Source organism: Squalius cephalus, assembly GCF_949319135.1.
Source record: "Squalius cephalus genome assembly, chromosome: 3".
Taxonomy (NCBI): domain Eukaryota; kingdom Metazoa; phylum Chordata; class Actinopteri; order Cypriniformes; family Leuciscidae; genus Squalius; species Squalius cephalus.
Genome location: NC_137124.1, coordinates 17,300,032 through 17,323,726, shown reverse-complemented (window position 1 = coordinate 17,323,726; position 23,695 = coordinate 17,300,032). Strand labels below are relative to the sequence as shown.

The window sequence follows — 23,695 nt, the reverse complement described above, 5'->3', positions numbered from 1 at the left end:
AAAAAATTATAAAATAAAATCTTATCCACCCCAAACTTTTGAATTGGTAGAGTATATTTATCAAATCCGTTACATAAATATATTTTTTAATTTCTAATGTAAAATTTGAAATAGTGCCATAACCAAACATTCCTTAAAATAAACATATAAAGATGCTTTGTCTCTCTTGAAGTTCAAAGGACTCAAACAACAAAGCAGCCTCTCTTAATAAAACTGAGGGTGGGGATTTGGTTATCAGAGTCTCGGCTGATAACAGTGTCTATCAGTTTTCCCCCAACTAACATCCATAGTTAAGAACAGCTTTTTCAAGATACATTTGAAACAGCAAAACAAATCAGTCCACTAAATATCAAGAAGTCAAACAAGTTTCCTTTATTTGTTGCATACAAATCAAACGCATAACAAAGCTGGAATGACCTTTCGTTTCAGTTCAACAGGAGAGCACAAGACAGGAACACTCATCTCTCAAACTGTTTTTAAGTGTTGTATATCATTTTCCAATGTTTTTGAAGGCAAATAAAATGTACATGGCAAACAGATTATATACAGTGAAGAAAAAAAATGGAAATATACAGTAATGACATGATAAAAGAATGTTATGATAAAAAAGTAAAATGAAAGTATATATCTACCATAGCTAACATGCCAACCTCTTTATCAAATCAAACATCAACATAATCCTCATCCATCAGTTCCCTAATATAGCTGTTATAAAACATTTTGTTGAATGACCTGAGACAGTCTAAGTGATTACGAATTATAAACAGTACAGACTGTAGTTTTCATATTCTTGAAGTGAGAAGCAAACTTCTGCTTTTAGTTAAAATACATTTACCCTGAAAAGTGGTATAGAGTAAAATGGCTGTAATAACCACTGTGACCAACACCTGCATTCACTCAACGGACGATGAGTGAGGGAAACTCTCTGAAAAAAACAACAAGAAAAAAGCAGGCTTTTTTCGGATGACCCTCACCATGCTGATACCTGAGGTGAGAGAAGTCACATTTGGCTCACAGTGGCTTTTACTGCTATTTTTTGTCATTCAAACCTTTATGTAACTGAGAAAAGCATACTATCGCTTATTACGTGAAATGCTGGATGAGCTTTTTTAAGTTAAAAACCAAGAGCAAGCATAGAGGGGGTTTCATTGATGAATATGGGCAGGAGAGTCTGTTTTAAGGGCTTTCTAAGAGGGGATTGTGGGAGATGGCATGTGGGGAGTGAGGATGAGGAAGCTCTGAAAGAACACATGACGGCTTGCTTTTAATGGCAGCAGCCTCCACAGTGGCCGCCCCCATGCGCATGCCCCGACACGTCGCCATATTTTGTTCTCCGGCTCAGAATCTCATAGGAGCAATCTTCTCCACAGCAACCGGACATACTGGGTGACGTTTCGTCAATCTCAAACCTGAAAGAAAGAGGGCAGCCATTGGTGAATTCATATTTTAACACTGAATAAGCATTGCAGATTTTTTCAGTAGTTGGCTAGGCACTTGTTGCTATGGCAACTGCTGTCATCCAGTGTTTGGTCTATCACAGAGGCCTGTATAAAAATCTGCATTCAGAAGAGGAACAGGAATTTCATAGTGAGGAAGTGTTGAATGTGTATTAGTCCAGAAGGACAAGACTTACTGTAAAGCCTCCCTAAAGAACTGGTAAGCCCCATGATTGTGTTTAAATACAGTCAGCATGACCTTTTTCATTTGCGTGCTGAGGAAAGAGAGTGAATTATGAGTTTTGGTAAAAGTGCTACACAGGAATAAATTCTTGGAGCGCTGTGTTTGTTATGGTGGTACCTGTTGGCGATAAGCTGAAGGATTTGGATGAGAAATTTCCCCAGGCCTTTCCGTCTGACTTTACTCTCCAGTTGGACTTCATAACTGAGGAAACATAATTAGAATCAGTCAGATACAAACAGCAATCACTGAGGTCATGTGTCTTACATGACTCAGAGAATCAGTGATTCGTCGCACGTTGCAAAAATAACAAATCGAGACACAAGCCCTCCCACACACTCACAAAAACAATATGCGCAATGATAAATGAACAGACAGACATGCACAAAACATCAATAAGCTGATAATTGTTTTCATGTTAAGGACAATAACTGATAAATTCCATCCTATTTTGTCTAAAATGTTAAACCAAATTTTAAATCAATACTTTTAAACGATACATGTTAATTTTGGCATATACTTTCGGGAAAATGGATATTCATTTTTTAGATTTTCTAAAAAAAATGTAGTGTTTGCACCTGGTATTAAAAAACAGTGGACGATGCTAAATACAGGTGTAAACGGGGTCTAAAGTAGCGGCTCCTGGCCGTTAAAGCGTAACTCTCGCCAAAATTCAACCTAGGGTCTTTTTGTGAATCTACCCGAGGCAAACTGTCATTTAAAAGCATAATTAGGATGGAAATTCCACTTTTAAGATTGACCGTATTTTCATTTTCGGTCAAATGGCCTTTTGAATGGGAGTGCTAGGGGCACTTCTATGATAGCATCAAAATCATTTTTTTTAAAACATTAAGAAGGTTCGACACAACATGAAACTTTGCTCGAAGTATCACCAGGGGCTCTACACATGAACTCGAGCATTGAGAACATTGTTTGTGTACACAGAGTTTACTAAAAAGAAAGGTTTTGAACAACTCACTGTAGCTGTTGTTGTTTCCGGCCGCCGGGATTTTGTCAGTCAAAAATAGTCGATCTCCGAATGCGAATGAACTGACTCCATAGAAGGAAATGTCATGAAGTTGTAATTTCAATGAAAATCATGATAACTTAGCCACTTAATTTCACAACATGCTGAGCTTTGGGTAATCAAAATTACATTACTACTGTCCTTTATTGGCATCATGGGAATCTTGGTCAGCTGTCCAAGATTGTTGGGCTCAGCATGAGCAATAATAAGCACAGCCATCCCCCATCCCCCACCCATTTCAACATGACTCCTATTGTAACACGTCCAGGTTAGGCTACCTGTGCAACTCACAAGACCCTCCTATCCATTAACTAACATAGTAGTAAAGCTCCATGAACAGATCCGTGCAAAAACTTTACGACTTTGTGATTCAAAGACTAGCAAACACACAATGTTTAATGATGCACACATACCCCATCCCATTTGTAGAAGCTGTCGTCACTAACATTTCGATAGAATATAACCAAAAGTGCATTACCTCCAACTCTTGGAATAGCATTTTCCCTCAAAAACGATTTCTTTGGTATTCCTTTTGTTGTAGGCACCCTGAAGTCGCCATCGTCAAAGTGGTTACTACAAACTCTGTAGTCCTTCTGTCTTAGCGTCTCGGTCGGCGTGTTGTCGTCTACTTGCAAAACAAGCAGCCACATATTTATTATATCCCTTGTGCACCGAAACGGCAGTCGGTGAAAAGTTTCTGGGATGTTTCTTTTCATCATCTTCTCACACCCAGGAAAAGCACAAAAACAACCATCTTGATTTACGCCAAAAAAAAAAAAAAAAAAAAAAAAAAAAAAAAGATGAATGCCTGTCTCTTGCAATCTAACCTCACTCACGTAATCCGGCAACAAAGCTTCACGCGAGAGTTTACGTCAACTAAGATTACATTATTTACACTGATATATTGAATGAAACTCCTTGTTTATTATTAATATTTGAATAGATATTGCCATGAGCTAAGTGGCTAAGTTATCATGCTTTTCATTGAAATTACAACTTCATGACATTTCCTTCTATGGAGTCAGTTCATTCGCATTCTGAGATCGACTATTTTTGACTGACAAAATGCCAAGGGCCGGAAACAACAACAGCTACAGTGAGTTGTTCGAAACCTTTCTTTTTAGTAAACTCTGTGTACACAAACAATGTTCTCAATGCTCGAGTTCATGTGTAGAGCCCCTGGTGATACTTCGAGCAAAGTTTCATGTTGTGTCGAGCCTTCTTAGTGTTTTAAACAGTGATTTTGATGCTATCATAGAAGTGCCCCTAGCACTCCCATTCAAAAGGCCATTTGACCGAAAATGAAAATACGGTCAATCTTAAAAGTGGCATTTCCATCCTAATTATGCTTTTAAACGACAGTTTGCCTCAGGTAGATTCACAAAAAGACCCTAGGTTGCTATGTTTATGATAAACATTTTGTAAGCTTTATTTCCTAATCGCTGAACACATCAGACACACTTTTGGCAGAATTCTAATGTCCTTGCGTTATTCAGCCTGAGGGTAGCGCTCTAATGATGATTGACAGCCTTTAGTACACACAACTAACGCATAGAATGCCATCTTAGAATTGCTTTAATGTAGTATTTATTGCGTCTGAATGTCGTTTTAAAATATTGCAAGGTATGTAGGCATTCCAGTGAGGAATGTCTATTCTCAGAACAAACATTAGAGAATTAGAAACAACAAACAAAAAAAGGGTTTATACTTTCATTAATTTGATACGCTGCTCCACATAGGATGAACAGACATGCCAACTAGTTAATAACCTGATGCAGACACACAGCTGAAGCTGGCTGATTGCGTCTTGGTCTGAAGCAAGGTTCACGAAGGTAACGTGAAAATAAGTGGGGCAGCCTGAAATCTCAATTACAGCACGCAGCAGTTCCACTTTTCACCACAAATTTACATTGGACATTCCGAGAACGAATTTTGTCCATTAGATCGAAAGATCTGCAAACCACCCATACACCTCTCCCTTTGAAGAAATCAGGACAGAAGTGGTTGAAAGTGGACAAAAGAGATTAAAACACCAGGTGTAAACAGGAATATGTCTCCCTGTCTATTTTGATCCGATCGACCTTAAAGGACAAGTTCGGTATTTTACACTTAAAGCCCTGTTTACAGATCGTTTCTGATGAAATAGAACGGTTAAGATTAAAATGTGGACACATGCTGCTGTCCCGAGAAGGTTTAGGTTTATTTCGCTTTCCCCCCCACCTACACAATGGCAGCCTATGGGCACTGGAACAATCCTTCATAAAACGCATTAAACTTTCGTTTACAAAGACGTGAAACTCACCGAGTGGTCAGGGGTGTTCAATGATATGCTCACAAAAAAATCGCTGCAAAAGATGCTTTCCAACAGGTGTTTTACCATTCGTTGTAAAACTGTGGATCTATTTTTCCAAACGTCTCACACCCGCAGATTCTTCCGTTGAGAGCTTGAATAATAAACACTCCAGCCCAGTTGGTGGCGATAATGCACCTTTGCCAATTACAAGCAAACCACTGGCATTTAATTGAATACACAGAAGAAGCAGAAGAAGAAGCGGCGGAGTAATACCGTACCGCACACAGCCCATCCAATTCAAGTCAATGGAGGAGACAAAAACTACGATAAAACCTGTTGGAAAGCATCTTTTGCAGCGATTTTTGTGTGAGCATATCAGTGAACACCCCTGACCACTCGGTGAGTTTCACGTCTTTGTAAACGAAAGTTTAATGCGTTTTAGGAAGGATTGTTCCAGTGCCCATAGGCTGCCATTGTGTAGGTGGGGGGGAGAAGCGAAATAAACCTAAAATTCTCGGGACAGCAGCATGTGTCCACATTTTAATCTCAACCGTTCTATTTCATCAGAAACGATCTGTAAACAGGGCTTTAAGTGTAAAATACCGAACTTGTCCTTTAATACTGGGTGTAATAAAAAGGTGTAAACACGGCCTAAGTTAGTGTTAAGCCGCGTTTTCACCGCAGGAACTTTCCCCAGGAACTAGGGACTTTGGGGTGGTAATCGGTGTGTTTCCACCACAGGAACCAGGGTCTAAATGAAGTTCCATGTAAATATTTCCCCCTCTGAAAGTCCCTGCTTGCGAGGTAGTACTTTTTCAAAAGTACAGGAACTTTCGGGGTGGGACTTGGGCACTGAACATGCTGATTGGTTGAGTTCATGCCGCATTTTGATTGGTTGACTCCACGCAGCATTTTATTTCAACCACCATCTGTTGCGGTGCGTGCAGTAACAGTTGTTTGCTATTCGAATCAACAATGGAGTTTAAAAAATAAGACAGATGGACCGACGACGAGGTTCAGGCTTTATTAAGCTTAAATTCAGAGGATGAAATCCAGTGGGAACTGTAAAGTAGCGCGCAGTCCTGAGTCACCGGACTAATTTGCCTAATCTAACCTTCATGGTACTTTAGACAGCGGTGGACAACAACAACAACTCCCACCTTTATCAGCCAATAACCAAAATTGCACTAAACATTGTGCATTCTGAGGGGCCGTTTACACAACACCGTTTTCAACTAAAAACAGAAAACTTTGTGCGTTTTGGTCGTTTATTTACATGACAACAGCGTTTTGGGGCCTTGAAAACTGGTTTCAATGTTTTCAGTAACCGTTATGGTCTCTGTGGACACTACAAAAACGCAAATTTGTGCAAACCGTGACGTAATGCACGTGTGTATGACTTGTTCAGTCTATAGGCGCTAAGTGTTTCTTTACAAAGTGACGTCACCAACTACTGGCCTGGCATGAATACAAATGTAATCATTTGAGGACCCGTGGGAACAGGGATCGTTTTGACAGCGTTGTTGTCTGAACGCAAAAAACGCCAAGGAAAAACTTAGTTTTTTAGGACATCGTTGTCATGAAAACGTACACTTAATAAACTGACAGATTCTCAATAATCCTGAAAGAGAAATTCATAGCTGTCCCATGTGATCAGTAATAATTAAAGCAACATTACCAATATAAAACCTCATCTCCACACTCCACGTCAAATCGAAAGTGGGAAAATGCTAAAGGCGTGGAGTCAGCATCAAAGGCCAGGAGATACCATGCTCTCTCGTCCTTCATCTCCTCCCTTTTCTCTCTCTCCTTCCATCCCCACTCACTCTGTTCATATCTGCCAAAACAATGGAACAACAATTCACATTTCGCAGAAGCAGCACATGTACATTTATATACTTGTTCACAGGGACATTTCTCACAAAACTGAATGTCAAAGGGACACAAAATGCTAACAGACATCCATTAAGAAGCTAAACGGGAAAGCTCAAGATGCCAGACACTAAAAATTTGACAATTAAAGCAGCATAAACTTCAAAGGCAGTAACAATATGGGATGTTGGATTACCCCACATGTTGACTTGCTCAATACCTACAGCGTCTGCATGTTGGCTCTAGTCAACTCATAGGCCCACTCCACTGTATCTGGATTCAATGCAGCTACCCGTTTACACTCAATCACCAGGTTTAGCCTGTGACCGATTCAGACATTCACAATATTAGTATAGCGTTAAAAAAAAAGACATTTTTAGTTCACCAGTTTACAGGCAGACACTTCTGGTAAAGGGGAAAACAAAGACAACATACCCATTTCTGTCATACTTTTTGAACACTGGCATGGCAGACAGAGGATCTTCAAGCTGTTAAAAAAGTAAAAAAATAAATATGGGACACACATTGCATCAATATTTCTCTATCGCAAGAGCCTAAACAAACATTGCATACACAATTTTAAGACAAGTCCACACATATTTTGAAAATGCTTCTTTCAGATGTTCTCAATTAGTCGTACCTTATTGGCTGCTTCCACCTTAGCACACACTGCATCCATAGCTGCCCGTTCTTCAAGTCTTCTCTGCTTTTTCTCCTTTGCTCGGTTTGATTTTCTCTAAATGGTAATGGAAAGACATACGGTCAAACACCACCCTCAGATAAAGACTGAACAAAACCATCTGAAAAATGCATACTTTATATTACAACAAATCTGGGAAATTTCAGAGCAAATATAAACAGACATCTGATAAAGTTTTTAATAATTCTACCCTAGAGAGCAGGGTGGTTGATGGTCGGCATAATATGAATAGACATATAGTGAGTTCTGAAATGAACTGAATCGACACTGGTTTAAATTAAGCCGAATAATGGCACTATTGTTTTCTGTAGAGCTGCTTTACAGCTGAAATTGAAGTCATTTCATAACTGATTGATTTTACAACATTAAAAAGAGTTAGTTCACCCAAAAATGAAAATTCTGTCATTAATTACTTTCCCTCATGTCGTTCCAAACCTGTAAGACTTTCGTTCATCTTCAGAACACAGATGAAGATCTCTTTAATAAAATCTCTGCTGACAGTTACGCAACTGACACTTTAATATTTCAAAATGTTCATAAAGAGGAACATACAAAGAAGATCAGCGAACATACAAAGAAGCTCATCTGAACCTGCTTGACACGCGAGAACAAACTTCGGGAAAGCTGAAGCTCAAACGTGCTGCGTAACGCGAGAATGAACCTCATCAGTTCTCACACATCAAGCAAACATGACTGAGCTTCCGGTTACCACAACTGATGTGTGCTTTGATGAATATTTAAGTGAATAAAAGCCTAAATTCAATCTGTTCATCATATAAAGCAATCAAGTCTCTTAAGAAAATTCAGACTAAACTGCTCAATTCATATGGATTAGCTTTACAATCTTTTTTATGAACCTTTTTGAAGCGTAAAATTGGTAGTTGCGTAACTGTCAACGAAGGGACAGAAACTCTCAGATTTCATCACAATGATAATCTGTGTTCCAAAGATGAACGAAAGTCTTACGGGTTTGGAAAGACATGAGGGTGAGTAATCAATGACAGAATTATAATTTTTGGGTGACCTATCCCTTTAAGACTGTTATTTTCCTGTTTATTACATTGAAGCTGCTTTGAAAGACTGTATTGTATAAAGCACAGTATAGAAAAATGTGACTTGACTCAAAATCTGAGACATTTGATAATCTTGGATCTTTTGACCCGAACTTGTAGGCTTTTGGAAAAACTTAAAACAGTCTAATATTAAATGAAGACTAAACGGATCATCAAATCAAGTAAATTTTGCACAGACGGTCAGATGTTCCATCGAAGCACAAGATGCTCTCGAAATGTTATTTTGAACTGGTCACAGAAAAAGTAGAATTAAATGCTTATTTTACCACATTTACCAATTAATAAATAATATTAGCTAGCAATTTACAAAATGTTTTAGTTTATTTTAGCTTTATAAATCATTATTGCACAAAAGCTGAAAATCTCAATATTGATCCAGGTCAATATGCATCCACAGCAAGCAAATTGCATTTGTTTCTACCCATGTTACTTCATGGAGGTTAGTGACCCATTTGTGGACATCATAGGATAGTGGTATGTCTGTAAATGTGAGGATTTAAAGCCTGTTTAAAAAACTACAATCTATATTATCAAGAAGAGTACATATCTAGCTCGAGGAGCAGAAAGCAAGCTTTTCTTTAGCTCAAGGTATAGTAATGGCAAGAGAAGCAGGAAACAGGTGCTGAGAACACAAAGCACGTGGAGATGAACGTGGTTATTAATAGTTTTCTAAGGGCTTGACGATGGAGGGATCAGTACATAAAGTTCACTACTGCCAGACAAATGTATCATTCCCAACCCTGTGGACCGAGCACTAGCGCTGCCGTGAAGGGTTTGATCTCGCAGTTGGTAATGGCATCATGCGAATTAAAAGCCTGTATTATGGAGCTCAAACACACCATATCTGACCAGCTCCTACTATGACTTTGATGCATCGACTGTTGGAAACTGATAATACAGGCAGTTTGATGAAAACAGCAACAGTTTGCCGTGTTATATGTATCAGTGTTATTGTGCTTAGTGTTAAAGAAATGGCGCAGTCGACGAGGCACCTGAAATGAACCAGAAACCATTTGAGGTGGACATTTGTGTACTTAGATGGACACTACAATAATCTATTCGGGACCAGAACATCTTTAAAGCACCAAATTTTCACCACCACCCCCTCGTTATTCATGAGCTCCAGGTTTTTACCTCCAGCACACACACACACACACACCCAACACACACATGCATTCACATACACTCTTTCCGGGGATCATGATTTGCTTCCATCAGTCTTTGTTCAAATTGCCGCACACATTTATCAAAACCCAAGAAAGAGCAAAGCTAACAACATACAACATGGACATACAAACTCACCCCCATTGTGCAGATTTTATACGACCACCTTGACGCGACTATTGCACTCTAAAATGCTTTAAAGAAGTTAGAGATCAGAAGATGAGATGTGGTCTGTGGTAAAGAATGTTAAAAATGCTAACGAGCGAGCTAGTCAGATATAATACAGGAGCTCGCGGGGTTGGCAGCTTGAAAAACACTCTATATAGGAACTAGCGACGGCTGTTCGCTTTTATTTTTTCCTGCCAGATTCGCGCCAAGAAGCGGGGACGAAATTTCCGCGCTCTACTCTCCCTTTCTTTATCTCCTTACTCCTTTCCTCCCTCCCTCTCTTCACTCTTTTCTTTCCCTCTCAGCAACACTGGGCATTAGCCGTTGAGTCTTGGGGAAATGACGACATAGGGTTTGGGGTTAAGGGTCAAGCTCTCTCCACATGCTTCCTCATGTTGAAAAAGGTGTTTAGTAACCTAGAGCTGTAAAGATAAATTGTTGTGAATGACAAGTAATTGATATAAATGGCAGTTTTCTTTATCGTGAATGCTGTTTTTTTGCAACCTAAAACATTCTTTCAAAAATTAGGGGATACAGGATACTTAAAAAGACACTAAATAAATATATTACAATATAATACAACCTGATTTACAAATGGAGGAAAATAGAAAGTGTCTTTATTTATTGTTGGCATCCATCATCTCTATCCTTTTGTTTCATGTAATACTGGCACTCCAAAACTAAAACTACATCAGTGATGAAGGCCTATTTGTTTCCTTGGAGTCTTTGTAAACTCGAGTGTAACATTTATTACCCTTTGGCACCAGCCTGTCACCCTCAGGATTTCTTTTTGCCATGGCTTCATTCATAAGGAATTCCATAATCCATATGCCAACTCTGAATCCTTGTTTGTGCTATTTTGTAGTGAAACTTGTAATATTTTGTGTAATCTATGTGCAAGCAGTAAAACAATGCAAGATTGGGTCACAATGAAACATGGTGTCTCTATGTTTGATGATTTTTTTTTTTTTTTTTTTTGGCTCGGAATGGCCACATTGGCTCATAAATGAAATGAATTAGCTAATGTTAGAGAAATGCTTGGTATCATAAATATATTTATTATAATGGATATATTTTTAGGTAATCCACCACCTGACCAACATTGTCCTTATTAGGGAATGAAGTGTTTTCAGAGGCCTATATTGACCCTACAGTACCTCTTTTGTCCACAAGGGTGCACTAGTTGACAATACAGGGCAGCAACTTAAGTTGCTACTGTGGAGGAACTGCTACTGTGTGTCTCCACCTTGGAGAATCATCATGGCTTGAACTGCATCGAGTGCGTGTTTAAATACCAGTGGTGATTCATTTCAATACATCGAACACTACAGTAAACTTTGAACCTCACACATCTAGGATGGTCTTGACATATCCCTTGCTGAACACCCATTGCTTGTTTATTATAAACAATCCACAGCCATAACTTATAAGGTCTATCATGTGTTGAATGCAAAGAACGCTGCATATTCTTGACCACGCCCCTCCCGCAGATGGGCCGTCACGAAGCCCCGCCCCGAACCTTTTGTTTTCGGGTAATCTGTCTCGCGACGGGGAGAGATGGCATTTTCAGAAGGGGAAACAAGGGAGGGGGTCAGAGAGTTCACCGCTGTTAAAACCACCGTTTCCGTTGCAGCACAACTCACACTGAACCTTAATACATGTTCGATAACCACGATGGAGTGATTTTAATTCCTATTAAAATGTTTATAAATCAGCTGATCACGACCTAAAAGGCCATACTATAATGTAGCACGAGAACAATGGGTTGTGGCTTCCATGCTATTGCAGAGAGTTCTTGTAAAAAATAGGGCAAGAGAAGCAAAACTACACCTTCGGGCCTGTGGTTGCGAGCAGAGAACAGCACTGAAAACCTCTTTCTCTGAGTAGTGTGCATGTGCGCGCGCGCACGCCCGCGTGGGGGGTGGTGGGGGGAGTGCAAGAAGAGGAGGAATAGAGAGAGGGGGAGGGGAGGAAAGAGGAACTCAGAGGTGATGAGGATGGAGGAAGTCTAACAGAGAGGAAGAGGAGAGAGAGAGAGATAGAGAGACAAGAAAGGAGAGATCATCATAAAGGGACAACTAAGGTGAGTTAGAGAAAATGGAGATGGTTCTTTTGCACAGTACTGGCAGGCATGAAGGAGGGGAGGGAGGAGATGGTTGGAGAGAGAAACACATAGACAGAGAGGGAATGGCTGGGAGGGGTCTTGTGCCACAAGTGCTGGTATGTCTGTCTCTGTTCTTGTCTGCAAAAACCACAGAGAAAGAGTATCAATGTATACGGGTGTACAAGGAAGGATCTGTCCATCACTTGGGGCCTGCTGGCAGATAGTGTTCAAGACCAGTCTGAATCCAGTCTTTAATCTTTATTCTGTCAGTATTAGAGTTGTGTCTAGATATCAAGTTTATTCTCACCTGCAATACCTTCAGGTTATGTTTAATTATTGTAGACCAGGGTCCATGGTTTACAGTGTAAATGATATTGATTTCTTTAGGACTCAGTCACCCTTTATCAACTGGATGTTGTAAAAGAACTATATATGAAGCCTAATACACGATATCCATCATAAAATGCTCATTATTAAGGTAAATAGGCAAGTTATAGGCTTTTTCCCCTTTCCTGCATACATTAGTGAAGGGTCTAGGCAGCCTCAGCACCGCATTTCACAGCTGACGGATCCCTCCGCACACACAGCAGGAAGTAGTTCCGTATGATTTAATGTGGGAGCACCGCAGGTAAAGCACAAAGTAATGATCGGTATTAAGCTCGTTTCATGAAGAGAGTTGTCAGATATGTTCTAAATATGTTTACATATAAACATAGGCGTAATTAACGTCTGAATAACGGCTTTTTACGATGCGAGGATTTCATGAAACATTTTATTTTTAATATTGCGCATTTGTGAACTGCGAGGGTCAGATTAACTCACGAAACGAGCCTTTACATTGTCCGAAGCACTTGTTATGCATTTGATGCCGGTTAAAGGGACTATGTAATTGACATGGAAGTTAGTTGGGGAGAGGCGAACAGAGCGGAAGGTTTTCTCGGTTGTGAGGAGTTCGGTCTCCCCGGCACATACACACGGATAGGATCCGTATGCGACCGATGCAATGAACTGGAGAGAATGAGAAACGTGCGAAAATCCACTGAAGCTTTAATGGAGTTGAATATTACCAAACGTACGTAGTGCTGATGTTTTACAGCACTTATTTCTTGCTTAATAAGTTTGAATAGGAGAGAAAGAAAGAAAGCCAGGTAGTGAACTGCTATTCGGACTGGCAACTAACGTTATAAGGCAAATGTTCAGCGACAGCTAGCCATCAACTGGAATAGGGACATAAGCGTGGCTCTACACAAAAGGACCCAGGCTTGAGTAAGCGACTGTGCGAAAAGTGAGGTGAGGGGAAAGATGCTTTTTTTCCTTTTCTGTACTTTTTAAGTTTGAATGATGCATTATCATTGCCCGAGCAAAATCCGTGCGCGTTTACTCAGAGAAATGTTTAAATGAACAAGGAACGGATGATTGGATGGTGGTCGGAGTGATGCGACCTCTCGGAGTTTAAGGGGGCAATCGATAGCTGTTTTCAGCTGTAACACTATTAAGAGTTGATTGGACACTTTGTTATGCGAGGGACAGTTCAGTGCCACATAACTGAGTGTTTTGGACTCATCCGAAGAGCACGTTTAAATTCACACTGAGTGAGCCGGACGGCAACTTCAATCAATAGAGACACTGGTCGTGACGTCACACTCTATTCAACGCTTAATTTTATGACACATAACGATTTTTTTACTTAACAAGTGCGAACAAATATTTAATCCTATTTAGGGTTTTGATGACGCGTAATCAAAATAATGTATTATGCCCAATTATGTAATTGATTGCGCCAGTACTTAATATAGCAAATGCATCTTTTGTGTCCACTTGTATTAGAGACATTTTACTTTTTTTTTTTTTTTGGATGCTCAAAATCACAATTCAAACAGCCTCTTGAGTTATAATCTATGAAAATAGCGAGAGTTTGTGCAGTAGCTTAATAAAATAATTATTTGGTCATTGTTTACGATTAAAGGATGGTAACTGTTGTTCTGGAACTGTTCACGTAGGCTACGTTACATTTTTGTAAAATGATAAATGTCAGCTCTAGGCTACTGTTCTCTCCCAGTTAGTTTTCTGGAAGCATTCGCGAAACAAAGACTTTCTTGTCCACTGAGTCAAGGTCTCATTTATTGGCGTTGAAATAAATGAAAGTTATCTCAATTCGTTACAAATTTAGAAACGTTTCACTAAAGTGTATATCCCGCGCTTTGTGGTTTGATACATCAGCCAGGCGAAATTAACTCTATCACCTGCCGCTCAAAACACCGCCAAGATCATTTAAACCTCCACAGCATCTTTCTATCTCTTGAGCCAGACTTCACTTCCATACAGTCAGATATATTTTAGTTGTTTATACTAATTTGAGACTAATTTGATTTTATCACCACATTTCATAACAGACTGCGGCTGTTCACAGAAAGAAAATACGTTTGTGTAATCATGTGACCGTTGGAAAAATGTTACTTGAGGAAGTCAATAAAGAAACCAAAGGAACCTCATGTGGTGATTCAACTGGCAAGCTATCTTACCTCCTTGTGCTGGTTGTCTGTTTTGTTGTAATATTGCTGTTAGACTTTTTTTTTTTTTACAGCAATATGTCTTATGAATAAAAATAGGTCAAATTCTTTCCAAGAAGGATAACTTGTTATATTAGTCAGCTAGATTAGTTAGCATCAAAGATGCTTCTAGATTAAAGGCATAATTTATATACAGTATTTACAATTATCATTCATCATTTACTAAAAACTGTTCAAGTTTGGAAAGACATGAGGTGAGTAAATGAGGACAGAATTTTCATTTTTTGGTGAACTATCCCTTTAAGACTTTGAAAACAAAGGCCCCAATGCTGATTGTTTTGAACTCACTCTCTCTCTCTCTCTCTCTCTCTCTCTCTCTCTCTCTCTCTCTCTCTCTCTCTCTCAGCCATGCCATCAGTGATGGAGCGATCAGGGTCTGGTGTGCTGTCCCGAAGCAGGGCCAAAACAGTCACGAACGGGAACAGCCAGCACTCTGAGGAAGAGAGCAGCGATGAGGAACACACACATGGTGTGTCTGACACATTCACACACAAACCCAGCAACACCAAGCCACCATCTGCACCTTTATTCCCTTACATGTTAGCGTAGTTTCAATCCTAAATTGTTTAAGTGTAAAATGTTTCAATGTATCAGTGTCTGTATGTGTATTCGGTCAAGCATCCCCATTCTCTTTTCCTCCTCTCCCTCCACCCACTTTTCTCCCTCTGCCGTCTGTGAGGATGCACTGCCTGTTTTTAACTATGCCTGCCTGACTGTGCCTGTGTTTTTTTTCTTCTCCCTGACCGTCCTTTTTGCTCTTGCTCTTTTGAAACAGACAGTATGATCCGCGTTGGTGGGGACTACCAGGCACAGATCCCAGAGTTTAAACCAGGTAAAGAGGAAGATGGGAGTTAATCTCAGAAGAGATGAATGTATCTCTGAACTCCATGCATTTTTCACAGTCTGCATGAGCATGATAAGATAAAGGGCTGTGTGTAGGTGTTTCTGTGTGCACTCAAGTTATGGGGAGTAGGAGAGAACACAGCTATAGTCTTTGAGTAAATATATATATAATATAGAAATACCAAAAAAAAAACAGCAGAGAGGCATAGAGAAGTGAAAAAACAAGGTTGTGTGAGGAGGAAACAATTGCAGAGGTATTTGAGAGAGGCTGCTGTGCCGTGTGTCAGACATGTTTGTTCTTTGTGTTGACAGACTGTGCATCCCGGTACAGTGAGAATGAACAGAGGAGCATGCTGGTCTGGTCACCAAACAGCCAAGTGTCCGATGCCATGTGTAAGGAACAATTATTCACACATAAAAAGGTCTAAAAATGGCAGAGAGTTTGACTCATTGATGAGGAGTGCTTTAGAAAAGGAAAGAAACTTTTCTTATTCTAAAAAAGAAGCCAGTTTACTGTGCAGTTGTATGTAGATGCAATGTGTATTTTTTTTCACAAGATTGAAACTACCTTTAAATTGTGAATCTCAATAATCCATTTAAAATGTTAAAATGAATTAAGATAATGTGCAGTATTTAAATGCTTTTCTTTATTTGCATATATGTGTAACTAAAAGTAGTCAAATTATGTTGTGTTGTGATATTTGGGTTTGGTCAAAGTAAATGTTCAGTCTCTGGTTATGTAGTCTACACACTGTTTTCATTCTGCTCTTCATTGTTTAAAAAAAAAAAATGTTTCTTTCGAGGTATAGAGACGTTTGTATTTCTTTTTTTCTTGCCTAAGATATATTACATATTTAAAGAATCCTATAAATGTATTAAAAAAAACACTGAATCAAATTGTTAATTGCATCGAAAATCCAAATGATTTGTTTTGAACTTTAAATCAAATTGAAACCCAGTGAATCATTATTTTGAATCGATTCACTGTCAGCCCAAAGATTCACAGCCCTTTTATTTATGTTTATTCAAATTCTTTGTTTTCTATTATGCTATTGTGATGCCTTTCAATGTATTCATATTGTAGGTACCATCATTGTGTGTATTGATAAGTCTTTTGCAATTCCCATTCCTTGGTGTCACCAAATCTGCCATTTTGGATTGTAAAGAAACTTTATTTTCCATTCTCTCACTCTCAGTGGATGAATATATTCTGATGGCCAAAGAGAAGCACGGATACAACATGGAACAGGTACCATTCCACTTAAATGTTAGGCACGATGGGGAATTCCTTTAGATGGACGCATAGATGACTGTTCCAGTGCTTCTGTCTTATATCAACAGGCTCTTGGCATGCTTCTGTGGCACAAGCATGATGTGGAGAAGTCACTGGCTGACCTGGCTAACTTCACTCCCTTTCCTGATGAGTGGACAGTGGAAGACAAAGTTCTGTTTGAACAGGCTTTCAGCTTTCATGGCAAGAGCTTCCATCGCATCCAACAGATGGTGAGCGGGAGGGATGGAGGCAAGATGGGTTATATAAGAGTCATCTGCTGCTCTCACATCTGCCTGCAACTACAGAAGAGCAGGCATCTTGAGATACGGCCCAATGTAGAATCACACATCCATGTAAAGAGTCATAGAGAGGTCTCACTTGAACACTATGAGCTGTTGTCTTGTATTGAGACCGACCTGTTGTAATGTCATCTGTTGAAATGTTTTAAGAAAGTTCCAAAGAATTGAGTTCACATGCTCAATGTTACAAATTTGATTCAGGTCATAGAATCTTGTTCTTTTTCAGAGTATTAATCAGCTTGTTTTTTTCCAGCTTCCAGACAAGCTGATCTCAAGCCTGGTTAAGTATTACTACTCCTGGAAGAAAACTAGAACCCGAACAAGTGTCATGGACCGCCAAGCACGCAAGCTCCTCAGCAAGAGAGAAAAGGATGAGAGGTAAAAGAGAAATATGGAGAGAAATGACAATGAATCATAACGCTTGTGGCTCTCAGACATGCACGGTTACAAAGTGTGTATTTTTGTTTCTGCCAGTAATGATGAGGTAGAGGAAGGAGAACCAGGCAGTGACAGTGATTTTGATATCAACGCCAAGAAAGAGGTGAGCCTGTGGTGTAACAGATAACTAGACTCAATGGCATAATACGGAAGTTGCGATCGTCTTTGAACAAGAACAAATGCGGGACTTGATTTTGTCTATTGAGAATTGATTGGATGGTTGTGGTTAGATATTGCTGTGATGTCATGTGAGTGACAGGTTGTCCCGCCCTCGTGCTGGTAAAAACCTCATCAGAGAAGAGATGATGATGCAAGAGGGAGGGGAAGTTATTCTAATTAAAGATTGCAAGGGCACAGTAATTATTTTTTAAATAATGATGTGCACAGATAAATAATTTATAATAAATACTGCAATATTTCATAAAAAAATAAGAATTGTCAGCACATTTACACATTCTCTCATAATTATACATACAGCTTTTAATTCTATATTAATTTAGTGACTCAATGGAATATTAGTACTTATAAAAATCAGTGGTCAGGGACTAGTGAAGGCAAAAAGTTGTTTCAAAATGATTGAAATAAAATGACCAGTGATACACAGGACCTAAGATGCACATTTTGCTTCAGACATTCATAAGATCCTAAAGTCTTAATTTTAAAAAAGTCTGCATGTGTGCTGCTTTTCAGGCTGCAAAGCAGAACTCTGGAAATGGAGGAGGGAGTGATAAAGTTTCAAGCAAGTCTATTCCGACTCGGAAAGAGAACCAGGGTGCGCAGTACCGACACCACCCTCTCCGTGCTCGCCGCAGGCCTCCTAAAGGCATGTACCTGGAACAGGAGGACATCGTCACCCTCTCTGCGTCCACTGATTCAGGAACTGTTTCTATCAGACAGCTGGACACACAACTAGTGTCACTTAAGAGACAGGTAATGTGCATGGAAACACACTTTCAGTATCAAATCACAATGTTTTGGTAGTGTTTGTAAGATTTTTAAAGAAATTAATACTTTTAACCAGCAAGGATGTGTTAAATTGATCAAAAGTGACATTTCTATTTCAAATAAATGCTGGTCTTTTGAAATGTCTATTCGTCAAAGAATCCTGAAAAAATGTGTTATGGTTACTAAAAAAAACATTGAGCAGCAAAACCTGTTTTTAACATGGATGATAATAAGAAATGTTCAATCAAGAAATGCGATCACCTCTCAGAACATTTTTGGCTCTGTTTTGTTTTTAGGTCCAAAGTATCAAGCAAACCAACAGCGTTCTCAAGCACAGCTTGGGTGATGAGATTGAAGGCATGAGACCTTCAGAGGTAAGTTTTCATCTGCATTGCTCTGATACACAAACCACACACATTTGTCATTCACACTACATTGAAAAATTGGAACTGCAGTATATTGTGTGGTTAAAGCAAGGCACAATATTAAATGCCATTTAATGTATTTTTAGAGTGTGAATGTAGATTCAGATCAAAATGCCATAGTTATGCTACATTATACTGTTAATTTTTCTCCATGCTCCGCATTTCCTTCAGCCCTCTCAAAAAATCAACACTCGCTGGACGACGGAGGAGCAGCTCCTGGCTGTTCAAGGTGAGCTGGAATATCATTTTCTATAATTCCTGAAATCCATCAATTTAAGAACAGATCTCAAAACATTATAATGATGTGATGCCTAAATTCACATGTAGCATTTAAAACCACTGATTTTAGTTTGAAGTGTTATTTATTTAGACAAAATTGTGTAGAATTTTTATGTATTTTTATTGGTTATCAGCCAGAGCTTTAATTTAATGCATCCATAGGTAAAAATAAAGAATGCTTCTGTAATTCCTGGTTTGAGAGCAGTGAAGATCCTCCCAAAAGTCTCACTTGTTTACTTGCATACATATTGAAAACATCATAAAGTAGCTAAATCCAGCTAACCTAAGACTTACACTTGCTAGAATGTATGGTACAACTAATACCTGTCCTAAAAGTAAAGTAAACGTTACTAGTATGTTAATATTACCCAAACTGATGGTCTCATGCCAAATTAGGGAGTTCCTATTCACCACTTTGTAATCTTTCATGACACTTTGCAGTAATTAAGTCTCTTTTCTTGTTTTTGTTATGTAATATTGAAGTATTTATTGTCAATTATTTATCTGTGGGCACAATTTCTTGTTTGTGCCAACTTTAAGAAATGTCATTGTGCGAGTGTATCTAAAGCTATTACCTTCAATGACATTTTAAAGCAAGATGTCAGAGGATTTGCAAGTAGGAGATACTACAGATTGAATGCATAATATTGTTTTATTTTAAGCATTGCTGTGAACAGATTTATCACGTAGCTATTTTCCATCCACATGCCTCCCAGCTATTAGGCGATACGGTAAAGACTTTGCAGCCATAGCGGACGTGATTGGCAACAAGACGTCAGTGCAGGTCAGCTCGTTCTTCGTCAGCTACCGGAGACGCTTCAATCTTGAGGAGGTGCTACGTGAATGGCAGGCAGAACAGGAGGTGGTGCAAGGGAGCAGCGGGAGGACCGTGAACACGGAGCTAAATGGGTCGGCAGGAGCGGAAGATGATGAGGTAAGAGATTTTGAGTTGTGTAATAGGTGGAATAGGACTTGTTTCAGCAGGCAGGGCTTTTATCTTGGAGATAAAGAACAGTTAACAACAACCGTGGAATTAATTTTCTCTTTTCTATCTTTCTTTGTTATTATAGGTGAAGATGGACGGCATCTCTCCGCCTCACTCTGATAGTCTATTGCCCTCTTCAGATGCTAGTGTTGGTGGGAACCCCAACTCTGCCCAGTCCTCCACACCCCTCACTCAACCGCCACCCTTATTGCGCCCTGCACCCCCCTCAGCGCCCCCTAGCCTGCTGCGCCAGCCTCCCCCGCTACAGACGCGACCTCTACAAAACCGGACGCCCCACAATCACCCTCCCCCTCCCCCTCCGCTCATCAGACCTGCGGTGGCATCCTCGCTCCACCAGGGGGCACTGAGGAACTCTCTAAGTTCCTCCTCCGCCTCTGCTGGACAGCTGCCGCCCTCACTGGTGGGGCTGAAGGTGGAATCCCCCCAGTCACACTGATCACCATGGAACATTTGCCTTTTTATAATGGTTTTTAGGAGACCTAATTTGGTCTCAAATCAGTGTAAAAGGGCAATGTAGTAATGCCTCTCAAGAGAAATATGAAAAGAAAAAAAAACCCAGAGGTGAACTGGAAGCAAAGCTGGACATGTACCAAAACACATTTAGCAATTCAGGAAGGATGTAACACACAGTGTGATCTGCTTCTTCACTTCAGGACCGAGAAGAACCCTCCATATAAATGCATATAAACTTCCAGTCTTGCCAAAAAACAAACCCCACGAACACATCTGACCTCAGGTCCTACAGCTATACCTCGTGAACAGTTTCAAGCACAACTGCTTCCACTCTAACTACAGCTATTGAAACACCATCTGTCATAAAAAGCTCAGCGGAAGCTGGAAGTTTAACCAAAATTGTGGGGTAAAACCTTATACACTGGAATTAAAAACTGCCACGACAACAGACTCAGTTGTTCCTTCCACCATCTCTATGGCAACAGCTGCACATCACCTAGTGTGCATGACTACAGGCACTGCCGAGTGTTGTGAAGTACACCTGGTGTCAGGAAACTCACTCTGCCATTGAAGAGCCATGCTGATAGAATCGTCCTGGGTGAAGCGGTTTTTGTCGTTTGTATAATTAGGTCCTTGAGATATTGTTAGGTAGTGAATTTATGTAGTAATAGTAAATATTGACTAAGCACTAAGTGATGCAAAATACTTGATTTTTTTTGTTGCAACTCTGAAATACACTGATTTCATCTCGCTCTTAAAGGCACAAACACAGCAGCATCAAAAACACTAAAGATGATTCCCGAGGAAGCTCGTGCGAGAGTACTCGTTTCTTCCAAAATGTTGTATGTATGTGAGAACTGTTTACATATTAACTGGATTTGCTTGTGACTATTTTTGTTTTAGATTTTTTTCTTTTTCAGAATAAAGTGAAAATGACCAGATGAGTTTGTTGGTACTCTATGTAAACTACAGCTATTTTTTTCAAGACCCTTAAATACACATGCACTAATAGGTGATGATACACGTTATGCTTAATCAGGTCTCAAATAGGTGGGAATGTGACACATTTTCAGTAATTTTTCACAGAAATATGAGGCAACATGCTAAAAACTAATCTAGTGGGACCTCCTTGTGGCCCCCAGACCCATTTGGAAACCTGTTCTGACCGAACAGGTTTCCAAATGGGTCTGGGGGCCACAAGGAGGTCCCACTAGATTAGTTTTTCAGCTGTCAAAAGTTAACATGCAAACTTAAGATATATAGGCAATCATTTTTTAACACATGAACAAAATTAATATGGTTTCATTTTGTTTTCTAAAGCTATAAATCATAAGATGGATCGTGATTATTTTATGTTGTTGACAGCCACAGTTCAACAGTAAGTAAAAAACGAAACAAATCTGCATTGTTCTGTGAATAACCGTATTTGACCGATAAAATGTGAACGGACAACGTTACACACGCGTGTCTGGAGTGTTTTCGGTGTGGTTTCAGTAACTTACAGAGTCTGAGATATATGGCAGGTTTTAGATCCAGTCACTGCCTTCTTTCGGAGCTGTTCCCGCCCGTTTTTATTTGTGGTCCGCGCGCGACTCATCTCTCCATTCAGGTAACGTTAGAGAGGCTACGTAAAAGCAGTTGTCTGTTAATCAAGATTTTACAGACTTTCTAGTGTTATATGTTAAGATAAATGTTACATGATGTAGGCCAGGCACGGCGTTATGGGTGGGCCTGACGGGCCTAGGCCCACCCACTTTTTAACAGGCCCACCCAAAACTTTTCTTCAAAAAGAAAAAAACTTTTAATATATTCTAAGTTTGTCAAGAATTATAAAAAAATGGCAATAAGCTCATCATTTGTGCTAAAATAGTCTAAATGTTTAGTTTTAAAAACAATTTTAAAAAGCTGTTATCTATTTTGATGTTTCTGCGCAAGTTCAGCAGACAGTGGTTCGGGTTTGTTCCGATCAGAGCGCTTTTCTGAATATTCCGCACTGCTCGCTAATTCCGCAGGGTCGCTCGCTCAACCCAGAATTGCCTGCTGCCTGGCTCGAAAATATGCGGAATATGGGCTGCCTCCGACTAATTTTTTTTCTAGTCGACTAGTTGTTTTTCATAAAGCCATTCGTGGACAAATCGTATATTATTTTAATTACTTAAACAGGATATGAGCGTTTACGTAATATAGCCGCACTCAAGCGCACACATAAAGCTTGCCACAAAGAACCGGTAAAAGTAATGATTATGAATGTGTCTAAAATAGCAAGGAGACATTTAATTGTTTATTAATAAACTGGTGTTTTCTGTGTCGCTGCAAAGATGAAGTTGACGATGCAGACTCGCCATGAACGCCAGAGATGGATTGGAGATGGATGGAGATATGGATTACATAATCAGAGAGTAGCCTATTTCTTTTGGTTTTGAATATTTTCGTTTAAAAGTAGACATTTCAAGCTTTTTATAATAGATAGCCTATATTTCTAAAATCTGTGAGGCACAAGCTGAGTTTCGGCGCCCTCCAGTTCACGTGCAAGTTTTCGTGTTGGTGCCTTATTACATTTTCTGCTATATATTTCCTTCTCATTTATTAAATACAGGTAATTGGTTGATAAAACATTGATCAAAATTAAGATACAATTTATAAAAAACGAAAACCTTTTAAAAAGAGTCTTTCTACAAAAAAAAAAAAAAAAAAAAAACTCAATGAAGTGGTCAAAATCATATGGAAGCTTGTTTCCGCCACTGAATAAAACATTTTAAAAGATAATTGCGACTTTTTATCTCACAATTGCGAGTTTATATCACGCAATTCTGACTTTATTTCTCAGAATTACGAGATATAAAGTCAGAATTCTGACTTTTTTCTCGCAATTGCGACTTTATATCAAACAATTCTGACTTTATAACACATAATTGCGAGTTTATATCTCGCAATTCTGACATCTTTTCTCAGAATTGTGAGATATAAACTCACAATTGTGAGATATAAAGTCCAATTCTAAGGGGGAATGATTTTTTTATTTTATTTTTTTTTACCTCAGAATAGTTTATATCTCACAATTCTGACTTTATAACACGCAATTCTGA

General features: G+C 39.3%; 2 protein-coding genes across 4 annotated transcripts; one reads left to right on the top strand and one right to left on the bottom strand.

Annotated features, from left to right (window-relative positions):
- Positions 1-357: 357 nt before the first annotated feature.
- Positions 358-10,345, bottom strand: naa40 (N-alpha-acetyltransferase 40, NatD catalytic subunit). The gene is made up of 8 exons (XM_079867168.1): positions 9,945-10,345; positions 7,510-7,605; positions 7,305-7,357; positions 7,094-7,189; positions 6,676-6,834; positions 1,798-1,881; positions 1,634-1,711; positions 358-1,409 (listed from the first exon to the last, which is right to left on the bottom strand). Exons 1-8 carry the CDS (start codon positions 9,948-9,950, stop codon positions 1,265-1,267), a joined length of 717 nt encoding a protein of 238 aa, XP_079723294.1. The 5' UTR covers positions 9,951-10,345; the 3' UTR covers positions 358-1,264.
- A 1,553-nt stretch (positions 10,346-11,898) lies between these two features.
- rcor2 (REST corepressor 2) lies at positions 11,899-21,544 on the top strand. Of its 3 annotated transcripts, none has more exons than XM_079867137.1 (13): positions 11,899-12,057; positions 14,995-15,117; positions 15,424-15,480; positions 15,804-15,884; positions 16,688-16,740; positions 16,833-16,994; positions 17,317-17,441; positions 17,538-17,604; positions 18,192-18,431; positions 18,743-18,820; positions 19,043-19,100; positions 19,867-20,084; positions 20,221-21,544. In XM_079867137.1, exons 2-13 carry the CDS (start codon positions 14,997-14,999, stop codon positions 20,590-20,592), a joined length of 1,632 nt encoding a protein of 543 aa, XP_079723263.1. In that variant the 5' UTR covers positions 11,899-12,057; positions 14,995-14,996; the 3' UTR covers positions 20,593-21,544. The 3 variants fall into 3 exon arrangements, with proteins under 3 accessions (XP_079723263.1, XP_079723264.1, XP_079723262.1); XM_079867138.1 differs by lacking the exon at positions 11,899-12,057 and adding an exon at positions 12,633-12,706; XM_079867136.1 differs by lacking the exon at positions 11,899-12,057 and adding an exon at positions 12,738-13,368.
- Positions 21,545-23,695: the final 2,151 nt, after the last annotated feature.

What these genes read in the sequence shown, in the direction of transcription:
- naa40 (XM_079867168.1), bottom strand. An exon ending in AGGTGGAAGCAGCCAATAAG is followed by an intron (nt 7,358 to 7,509) that starts GTACGACTAATT and finishes CTTTTTTAACAG; the next exon opens with CTTGAAGATCCTCTGTCTGC. An exon ending in AAAAAGTATGACAGAAATGG is followed by an intron (nt 7,190 to 7,304) that starts GTATGTTGTCTT and finishes AATCGGTCACAG; the next exon opens with GCTAAACCTGGTGATTGAGT.
- rcor2 (XM_079867137.1), top strand. Translation starts at nt 14,997, where the DNA reads ATGCCATCAGTGATGGAGCGATCAGGGTCTGGTGTGCTGTCCCGAAGC. An exon ending in AAGAGAGAAAAGGATGAGAG is followed by an intron (nt 17,442 to 17,537) that starts GTAAAAGAGAAA and finishes TGTTTCTGCCAG; the next exon opens with TAATGATGAGGTAGAGGAAG. An exon ending in AAGGCATGAGACCTTCAGAG is followed by an intron (nt 18,821 to 19,042) that starts GTAAGTTTTCAT and finishes CATTTCCTTCAG; the next exon opens with CCCTCTCAAAAAATCAACAC.